This window comes from Quercus suber, unplaced genomic scaffold (assembly GCF_002906115.3).
Source record: "Quercus suber isolate HL8 unplaced genomic scaffold, Cork oak 2.0 scaffold_177, whole genome shotgun sequence".
Lineage (NCBI taxonomy): Eukaryota > Viridiplantae > Streptophyta > Magnoliopsida > Fagales > Fagaceae > Quercus > Quercus suber.
Window position 1 is genome coordinate 592,786 of NW_027069637.1, and position 11,422 is coordinate 604,207.

At 34.5% G+C, this 11,422-nt stretch overlaps 1 protein-coding gene across 1 annotated transcript; it reads right to left on the reverse strand.

Moving 5' to 3' along the window:
• Positions 1-10,620: 10,620 nt before the first annotated feature.
• Positions 10,621-11,137, reverse strand: LOC112034526 (mitochondrial import receptor subunit TOM7-1). The gene is given in 3 exon segments (XM_024067342.2): positions 10,621-10,960; positions 10,963-10,992; positions 10,995-11,137. Coding segments are annotated over 3 exon segments (219 nt in total). The 5' UTR covers positions 11,071-11,137; the 3' UTR covers positions 10,621-10,847.
• Positions 11,138-11,422: the final 285 nt, after the last annotated feature.

The window sequence follows — 11,422 nt, forward strand, 5'->3', positions numbered from 1 at the left end:
GGCAAATGTACAAAATTCCAATTATAATTTTTTTTTTTTTGGCTAAATCAATTATCATTTATTCTATATTAGGATCGTAGGGACAATGAATATTACGCAGCTTTCGTGAGGTCTAGATTTACTATTATTAGTACACGTGGAAGGCTGAGATGAATTTGGTATTTCCTTAGGAAAAGGACCATTTTACCCATGTTTTGAGCAAATGTGATTACACCTTTGATTTTGATCTCATTTTTTAGAATTTCCCATGACCCCTGAAAGCAAAATCTCTTTGCAAAAGCTTTCCCTCTACGTATGACGTGTTGGGAAAATTTTTGTAATATCTATTTTGACTTACATACGATGATTGTGATCGACCACTTATTTTGGAGGAAATTGAAATATATTTGTGTTTGATCTATGACGGACTATCTACTTAAAATTAGAGTTAAAATTTACTAAATTTTAGGTACAAGGTTTTTTTTTTTTTTTTTTTTTGAGAAGAAAGACCATGAAAATTCATTAAAAAGTTTAGCCACAATCGGCTAGAAGTACATGCTGAAAGCATGGAGAAACATCCACCATCCACACAGGAAAATTACTAACATGTCTTACATGTTTAGTTAGGTTATGAGCTACTCCTGACTTGCGGGTCTGAGAAAAGGAAATACTATGGAAAGCATCTAGAGATTGCTTTGCCGAAAAAATCAAATGACCAAAAGAAGAAATGGATTCCTCTTTACTTTGTAAATCTATGATAACCACCTCTAAATCTCCCTCAACAATAATAAAGGTACAAGTTGATTTGGTGTTATAACGTAAGTTTTCTAATTATATTTAACAACATAATTGCATTAATCAATATAAGAGTGTAATTTTTTTCAAGGACAATTAGATTCAACCATATTATTTAGGGTGATGTTAAGGATACTCCCAATTTTACTGTATGTCATAAATTACAAGAAATAATTTAAACACTCATTTATTATCCAATATAAATTTGATTTACATACGATCATTGTGATCGACCACTTATTTTGGAGGAAATTGAAATATATTTGTGTTTGATCTATGAGGGACTATCTACAAAGATCAAATAAGATGGTCCTACATTGGGTTGTACAACTCATACTAAAACTCGTTACCTATTTACAACTTTAGAGGGTATTTCAGTATTTGGCAAACCACATGAACATGGCAGCCAAAATTCCTAAGAATAATGTAAGTGATTTTGGTTGTTTTTAGTTTGGGAATTTTTAGTTTAGCTTTGATTCTTTAGACACGCTCCCTCTTAAATCACAATTTTAAAGTTTTTGTGTTTCCACATTGCATATTTCCACACACACAGACACAAATTAAGTTAAAATTTGCTAAATTCTAGGTACAAGTTGATTTGGTGTTATATTCCCCCCCCCCCCCCATGTAATGTAGTAACATAATTGGTGAATGGAAAGTTGGAAACTGTCCACAGACAGTTGGTCTTTCAAGTGAACAATGTTGGCATTTTTTTTTATGAGGTTTGTTGCTCATCCTGTGGTGAAAATTGGAAAGAACACATGTTCTACCAATAAAAAACAAGTTCCATCTTAAACATGTCATGTAACATTTTGGTAAAAAAGTGAGCCACTGAGCTGTACATGCGAGTTGGTCTATCCATTGAATTGACTACGTTTCCAATGTAGTAATTGAAAAATAAAATTAAAAATAAAAGTTTAAATGTTCTACCGATAAAAACAGAAACTTAAATACACCAAATTGAGAAGCAAACGAATGATAAAAATTAAAAATAAATAAATAAAAAAGTGTAAATACATTTTTGGTCTCTATATTTTGGACCAATTTTTGGTTTTGGTTTCTATTTTTTTTCCCCAGATGCAATCCCTAAAATCAAAAAATTGTTCTCATTTTAGTCATTACCGTCATTTTATTAATGAAAATAATCTACGTGGCAGATGGAGTGCATTGCTGGCATGTTAAATACTAATGTAGCTATTAAAATAATATTTAAAAAATTAATTTGACATTTTTCAAATGTCGTGTCAGCATTTAAATTAAAAAAAAAAATCCTTTTCAAAAAAAATTCATTTTCCATTCATTTTCTTTTAAATCTTATCTCTCTCTCACTATCTGATGGTGCGTGCTTGTGTTTGTATCTTTCTTTTTCTTCTTTCTTTTTCATATCCATTCCTTTTCATTTTCATTTTCCTTTCTCCCTCTCTCCCTCTCTCGGCTTTCTTTCATTTTCAGATTTTCCTATCTTTCTCTCATTTAGTTGTTCACCGCTGATATGGGTTGATTTGGATGTGAGAGAGAAAGAGAGAGAGAGAGAGGCTCAAATCGGTGGTTTAAATTGTTATTGATATGAGTTTTGATGTGTTTGGTTATAAAAAAAAAAGTACAAGAAAGACAAAGAAAAGAATGAACATGCACAGTCTTGTTATGGGGAAGAACACAAAGAATGTGAACATATTCTTCCAAAAAAATAATGATTGAAATAATTATTGAACAAAACTTTGGTACACTGCATTATCTATAATATGTTATTATGTTCTCCAATTAAATTCAAAGTTTAAACACCTTACTATTTTCTCAACAAAAAAAAATAAAATAAAATAAAAAATTAAACACTTAACTTGATTGAATTAAATTTTTCTTCTCAAAAAAAAATATTGAATTTAATTTGAAACAAAATAATATTATTTTGTATATTTTCGGTCAATTCTAAAATGCATTTGAATTCTATTGGTGAGCTTAATTTACCAACCTCTTGTCCATTTGTGCCATGCAATTCCTCTCTGGAAGGGCAAGCAGTGAACCTTGGCATTGGCAAATGTACAAAATTCCAATTATAAATTTTTTTTTTTTTTTGGGTAAATCAATTATCATTTATTCTATATTAGGATCGCAGGGACAATGAATATTACGCAGCTTTCGTGAGGTCTAGATTTACTGTTACTAGTACACGTGGAAGGCTGAGATGAATTTGGTATTTCCTTAGGAAAAGGACCATTTTACCCATGTTTTGAGCAAATGTGATTACACCTTTGATTTTGATCTCATTTTTTAGAATTTCCCCTGACCCCTGAAAGCAAAATCTCTTTGCAAAAGCTTTCCCTCTACGTATGACGTGTTGGGAAAATTTTTGTAATATCTATTTTGACTTACATACGATGATTGTGATCGACCACTTATTTTGGAGGAAATTGAAATATATTTGTGTTTGATCTATGATGGACTATCTACTAAGTTGATTTGGTGTTATAACGTAAGTTTTCTAATTATATTTAACAACATAATTGCATTAATCAATATAAGAGTGTAATTTTTTTCAAGGACAATTAGATTCAACCATATTATTTAGGGTGATGTTAAGGATACTCCCAATTTTACTATATGACATCAATTATAAGAAATAATTTAAACACTCATTTATTATCCAATATAAATTTGATTTACATACGATCATTGTGATCGACTACTTATTTTGGAGGAAATTGAAATATATTTGTGTTTGATCTATGAGCGACTATCTATAAAGATCAAATAAGATGGTCCTACATTGGGTTGTAAAACTCATACTAAAACTCGCTACCTATTTACAACTTTAGAGGGTATTTCAGTATTTGGCAAACCACATGAACATGGCAGCCAAAATTCCTAAGAATAATGTAAGTTGTAGGGTCCATTTTTGTAGCCCAAAAGATATGGGTTTCCAGGCCCAACGAACCCAGAACAATGAATTTGTAGAGAGTGGATTGAAGGTTTAGGTGCTCGCCGGCCTTCACCAGGCATGAACTACTTTCCTTTCATTGAAAGTGTTAGGACATATATGTTTTAACTTGTTTAAGAACATATGTCACTTAGTTATGTAAATTGACTAATCCTTTGACAAAACGCACTTTGCTTGTAATTGGGTAGTTCTAGGTGTCTTTAATACTTCAAGAAACAATGTTTCAAGATCAAGTGTTGAAGTCATCAAGTCTGTCTAAGAGAAAGCAAGTTGAAGTGCAAAATTTATAAAGCTCGACACCTCTCGATAGCTACCTCGACACCTGCCTATCTGTCGAGATCTTCAGCTGATTCTTATCGCAATCTCGATAGCTTCTCGATAGCTGGTCGATCGATCGAGAAAGTTTCTGTCCCCTCGACACCTTCTCGACACCTCCTCGATAGCTACTATCTGTTGAGATTCATTAAACCTCGACACCTCTCGACACCTTTCGATCGATCGAGGTTACGGGAAATCAAAATTTCAGCTTTTTGATTTTTGGGCCAGGCTTATGTATTTGAGTAGGGTTTCTTTTCTCACAACCCTAGACTTATATAAGACTTATTTTAAAGGTCGTTACATGAGATAATACAAGGAGAACATATGCAAAAGGTGATAGATGCCTTATTCTCTCTGAAAGAAGCTACTGCGTCTTTGCGCCTTAGGGTTTTGTAACCAAGTGCTTCTTGATCTTCATTGTTGATGAAGTGAAGAACTTTGCAGCCAACATTCTTCTTCCTTAAGTTGGTGAGTGAGTCACGTATTGGGATTCATGCAAAGGAGTTAGTCACGTACTGGGATCCGTGCAACAACAAAAAAGGTGGCGTTCATATATTGAAGAGTTCAGAGGTTCTGAAGCGGTAGAAGGTTTCTGCTGTGAGTTCATCTACGGGAATTGTAGAGTCTAGGGACAAAGGTTTTGTACTAGATCTGAAACTTCTCTTTACTATAGTGGATTGCTTTTCGGGAAGGTTTCCCCCCAGGTTTTTTACTGTGAAACTGGTTGGTTTCATTGGTTTTCCTGGGTCATCATATCTTGTCTTATTTATTTTTTCCGCTGCATGATTTTGACATGATATTGATGTTTGTTTGTTTTAACAAGTTTTATTAATAATAAGTCTAATTAACAACTTAGGTTTAAAACTTGTTAATTCTATCAACCGGGGTCTAAATTTCCCAACAGAAAGAGACTAAGACCAATTTACAATTGTGGGATACTCCTCGGCCATGGGCCGAGGAGGTTTTTCCTTCCCCTCTCCCAAAAAACTCCCCTTTACACTTTGCTCCCCTTTCTTATATATCCCTCTCTTCCTCCTCCTGTTGATCATCTATTGGCCTCCCTTCTGACCGTCTGTCCCATCAGAGGTCATATCCGTGCTCAAGTGGCTCACCCTGATCGATGTTGCCCTGTCAAGGGGTTACATCCCTATTAATGCGGCCAGAAGGGTTAGGTGAGCGTATTCAATGCCGAGGTGACAGTTTGCCCAAGGCTTGCCCCTTCTTCGTACTTCTGTTGCCAACGCGTGGCACTAGGCCCTCTCCTCCTCGGATATTCCAGGAGTCTTTTGGTAGGGTGGTACTCGTGTTTTTCCGAGGTCTCGAACGCCCGAGGACAGGGTCATCCTCGGCGTAGGCCTATTTTGAAGTGGGCCAAGGCTACCTGATTTTCTGGCCCCACATAAGTGATTTTGGTTGTTTTTAGTTTGGGAATTTTTAGTTTAGCTTTGATTCTTTAGACACGCTCCCTCTTAAATCACAATTTTAAAGTTTTTGTGTTTCCACATTGCATATTTCCACACACACAAACACAAATTAAGTTAAAATTTGCTAAATTCTAGGTACAAGTTTATTTGGTATTATATTCCCCACACACACACACACAATTAGAGTTAAAATTTGCTAAATTTTAGGTACAGGTTGATTTGGTGATATAATGTAAGTTTTCTAATTAAATCTAACAACATAATTGCATTAATCAATATATGAGTGTAATATTTTTCAATGACAATTAGATTCAACCATATTACTTAGGGTGATGTTAATGATACTGCCAATTTTACTACTTACGTCTAGGGGTGGCAAAATTTGACACGACCCATAAACACGACACAAGTCGACACGAAATTAGCAGGTTATAGGTTGAGACTTAACGGATTTGTGTCATATTCGGGTTAATACGTCTGACCCGTTTAATAAACGAGTTGGATTAGTGTTCAACCTATGGAACCCGTTTGACCCGTTTAATTAAATTATATTTTACCAATATACCCTTCAAACCCTAGGTATATAAACTTATTAGTTGTTGTGGTTTATTTTTTTTAACATATTATGATTTATTATTTGTGATATTGAGATATGTTTTAATTTTAAATAATTATTTGTGATACATTTATTCGTTAGTTCTGAATTTTATGTATAATTTTTTTCTCTTCATAATTTAGTACTAAAATTTGTATATTTTTGTTTCGCTTCGATAAAATCTGATAAATGGGTTGATACGACTGACCCGTTTAATAAACATGTTGTGTTAGGGTTGAAGAATCTTGACCTGTTTAATAAACGTGACGAGTTAGTGTTAACCCATATAATTGAATACTCATTAGTGGACACGACATGAATCTGACACGTGAACACAAATTGCCATCCCTACTTACGTCATACAAATTGATATGTCATCAATTACAAGAAATAATTTAAACACTCATTTACTATCTAATATAAATGTGATCAATAGCATTCCTTGTCAAATCAATTTTTAAGTGTTTTTTTTTTAAAAAAGTAAAATTTGAAGTAGATTTAGCATTTTTCAATTACTTATTTGCTAATATAACCATGTGATTAAATTTAACTAAGAAATCTAAGTTACAACACCTAAAAAATTGTATTTAAATTTGCTCTTTTGAAAATTTTGATATAAAATAAAATTAATTCAATTTTAAACTATGTTTTTTTTTTTCAAATTTAAAAAGTTTTGAAAATAACTAGCCCAAATAGTAACAAAAAAGCCAACTCAGCAACTAAGTGTAATTATGTTCTGTTAGAATTTGGAAAAGAGGCAAAAGTTTGTAGTTTAAATGATATTTTTTGGTATTTCTAATGAAAATATTTAAGATTCAAATATTTACCTAAAAAAAAAAGAATAAAAAGGACACCACTCATATTTTTACACTATGTTTAGCAAAACCAAGGGAGAGAGGAAAGGAGAGAGGAAAAAAGAAAAAGGAAAGGGAAAGGAGAATCGTTTTCCCTCATAGTGTTTATTTGTTTACAGGGTGCAAAAGAAGGGACAACTCTCTTCTTTTCCGTATTGGAAGGAAAGAAAAATGGTGGAATTCATATAAATAAGAAAATAATTTAAGAGAGAGAGAAGCAAGCCCAACTTGATAGATCCAGACAAAAAAATAAAAGCCCAACTGGACTTTAAGTTGGGTTTTCTTTTTTCTTTTTTGGGTACCAGAAGCCTTATGCCACGTAGCTTACTGGCAGTGATTGTCATTTTCCCAAGAGGGAATAGTGCATAGTGCAATCCAATTACTTTCCAAACTCATTTATACAACATTTTTCTCTTTTGAATACATGTACTTCGTCAACATTTTTCTCTTTTTTTGTGTTGTAATTCAGCTTGAGGTTGATGCGTGTTTATGTTACTCATCCCATAGTCTTTTGTATGGACAGGGTATGGATGTTTAACAATAATGTTATCCTTTACACCCATAAAATGGGGGGGGGGGGGGGGGGGGGGGGGGGGGGGGAGCTCTATATTAACTTCAATTTAGTAATGCCAAACACAGCCTAGTTATCCTTTACAACCGTAAAATGGGGGGGTCGAGGAGTTCTGTATTAACTTCAATTTAGTGATGCCAAACACAGCCTAGCTTTGAGCAGTAGAGAATTTTCTCAGCCACTGGAGCAGATGGTAAAATAATAAAAAACTCAGACAGACAAACCGATCATTTTCACTTTTCTAATCAGCAAATTGTTTTTGCACTGTTGGGATGGCATTGGTTGTTTTCATCCTATAATGAAGCTGATGTTCTTTCCTCCCAAAAAGGAAATTACATCAGTATCAGGTCTCTCAGGACAGGAGGTGTTTCATTAACACATGGTTATTATTTTGCAATCTAGTAACAAGAAGCATACTTTAAAAAGCTTTATAGTTACTTCATGCCTTGTCAGCCTGTTTAATAAAAAAACTTAGGCTCTTTTAGCTTGATTTTTATTCTAATAATCAAGGGTTAATTAGTACAATGTACAAGAACGTTCAATAACAAAAATTAGTATATGATATTAGTTTTCTAGAGGCAAATAATCAGTTCAGTTTTTTGTATTCTAAAATTATTACAAACATGAGTTTACTGATCAAGTAGTAGATAATATATGATTATCAATGATTGGTATGAAATTTGATATGCATGTTAAGAACTAGGACTCCTAAATACATTTTTCAGGAAAGACTAGATTCCTAATAACAAAGAAAAATAATTAAGAACTACTAAACCAGACCCCTATCTTACATATCAAAAAAAAAAAACCAGACCCCTATCTTAGCAAGACTTACTAAAACTGAACCAGCAACTTTATAACCTAAAGAAAATTTTTAACTCATAGCCTATCAAAGGTGCCACCCCACATCGAAATTAGGCCACAATTATTTTATCTTCTTTTTCCTCAAACTCTTACTGTTTTCTTAGCAGCATATCTAACTATCAATGCTTCATTTACTATCAATCATTCATATTAAGAGTTTACAAACACACACATATATATATATATATATTAAGAGAAAATATTGACTGAATTTATTCAGTGTTTCAGACATCAAACAGAATCATCCATTCTCCTACGTCTAGTTCTTTCAATTTATCAGCTTAGGCTGTGTTTAGTTCCCGTAAAATATTTTCCGAAAATAGCCTATTTTCTGGAAATGCTATTTTCGGGAAAGGAAAATATTTTCAAGTGTTTGGTTGCATTATGAAAATTGTTGTAGAAAATATTTTCATGTGTTTGGTTCTATTCTGAAAATGCTATTTTCCTACACATTTTTCACATTTTCTCAACTATTTTCTCAGCAACCAAACAAATTTTATTACAAAAAATTTCAAAATCACAGCCAAATCCCAACACCACACACCACCAAAACTCCAATTCAACCCACGGCAACAAACTCCGGCAATCAAAAGCCACAAAACAGACAAAACCAAAGAAAAAAATCATTAAATCCGGTCAGATCGTTGCGGTGAGGCAATGGGTATTTAAATTCGGTGCGACTCACGGTTCGTGGGTTCGCGGTGCGTGCGAGTCGCTAGGTCTGGGTCTGGGTCGAAGGCAATCAACGATTGTGGCGATGGGCTGGGTCTGGGTCGCCGGTGATCGATGATCGTGGCGATGGGTCTGGGTCTGGGTCGCCGCCGATGGGCTCTGGGCTTAGATCGGCAGTTCGTGCTCTCTCTCTCTCTCTCTTCTCTCTCTCTCTCTCTCTCTCTCTCTCTCTCGTGCTCTCTTTCTCTCTATTTTCCGAAAAATGAGATTTGAAGTGAAAATAAAAACGGAAATTGTTTTCACCCTTCTCACGGTCAACTGAANATCAGCTTAGGCTGTGTTTAGTTCCCGTAAAATATTTTCCGAAAAATAGCCTATTTTCTGGAAATGCTATTTTCGGGAAAGGAAAATATTTTCAAGTGTTTGGTTGCATTATGAAAATTGTTGTAGAAAATATTTTCATGTGTTTGGTTCTATTCTGAAAATGCTATTTTCCTACACATTTTTCACATTTTCTCAACTATTTTCTCAGCAACCAAACAAATTTTATTACAAAAAATTTCAAAATCACAGCCAAATCCCAACACCACACACCACCAAAACTCCAATTCAACCCACGGCAACAAACTCCGGCAATCAAAAGCCACAAAACAGACAAAACCAAAGAAAAAAAATCATTAAATCCGGTCAGATCGTTGCGGTGAGGCAATGGGTATTTAAATTCGGTGCGACTCACGGTTCGTGGGTTCGCGGTGCGTGCGAGTCGCTAGGTCTGGGTCTGGGTCGAAGGCAATCAACGATTGTGGCGATGGGCTGGGTCTGGGTCGCCGTGATCGATGATCGTGGCGATGGGTCTGGGTCTGGGTCGCCGCCGATGGGCTCTGGGCTTGATCGGCAGTTCGTGTTCTCTCTCTCTCTTTCCTCTCTCTCTCTCTCTCTCTCTCTCGTGCTCTCTTTCTCTCTATTTTCCGAAAAATGAGATTTGAAGTGAAAATAAAAACGGAAATTGTTTTCACCCTTCTCACGGTCAACTGAAAACAATTTCCAGAAAATTGATTTTTCATGCGCAACCAAACACCCGCAATTACAGAAAAGCATTTCTGGTAGTGGTTTTCATCCAAAACAAACGCAGCCTTAGTTAACACAACTCCACCTTTTTGAAATCAGAACTACTTACCCAAACAAAAAGACAAAGGAGACTCCTTTAACTATATAATTAACAATCTAACATCATGTTCACTCTAGAACCAAAGAGAGATTAGATTAAAAGTGATCCTAACTCCATAAGAATTTTTTCCAGAGAGTGATTCTTTAATCATATATATAATAATCATGTAGTCATTGAAAAGAATAAGATAATTAACTGAGATCATACAAATAAACATCAATCATCGAAGAAAACATCATCAATAAGACAATAACAAAACCCCCAATCTTCTATAGAAGTAATCAGATGGCAGAGGAATACAACCACAAAACATTTTTTTTAACTTTCTGTTCTCCTATTTTCTCAGCAACCAATCATATTAGACTATTATATCGAATAAGCACAATCAAGAATTAAAATTTCGATGCAGAAGCTAATGAAACCACATTAGGCCACACAAAAAAACGCAATAAAATAAAGCTTTCAACATTGAAAATTAAACGTACTATTATTTTTCTAATTCCCTAGATTATGACTTTCTGAAAAGACAACCCTAAAATACGCAAAATCCATAACATAACAGATTAAAACCCAAACTCAAAACATGTAGATTTCGACAAATAGGCACCAACCCATGAAAGATAATCCCAAATCCCGATCTGGGTATTGCAGAAAACTAGCCAATAAGATCGATCAGACAGGGATGAGAAGCTGAGAGAGATGGGGTTTGGGCTCGGAGTTCATGCCGATGATGATGACCAAAGGAATGAAACCATAGTGGGTGGCGACCTTGGCCTTCTTCAGGGCCAAGTGCTCCACTCCTTTAACTCTCGCCAATGGATTTTTCCTCTGCAGAGCCCTTCAAGGCCTTGCCGCTCGCTTTGCCCTTGCTCTTCAATGAAACCCTAGACGCCATTGATTTTTTTTTTCTGTGTTGTTTGTTTCTCTCTTGTTGTAGTTGTGGTTGTTTGTGTGGTGGTGGGTATTGTGTTTTGTGTAAACCTAGGACTAAGGCCCTATATATGTTGTGGAGTTTTGTGTAGTTAAAGACTGCCTCACTAACACAGTGTGATAGGACCGTGACACACTAACACTCTTGACAACCGTAGATTTTTCTTGATGAGAAAGTTTATAGCCTTAAAAAATTCAACAAGAATTTTTTAAATTGTGATACCGCAGAGATTGTTAGTGATAGTTAAAAAATAATATTAATATAAGCTTAAATAGGAATCATAAAAAATTTGTCAACTTAATATTATGAAAAAACT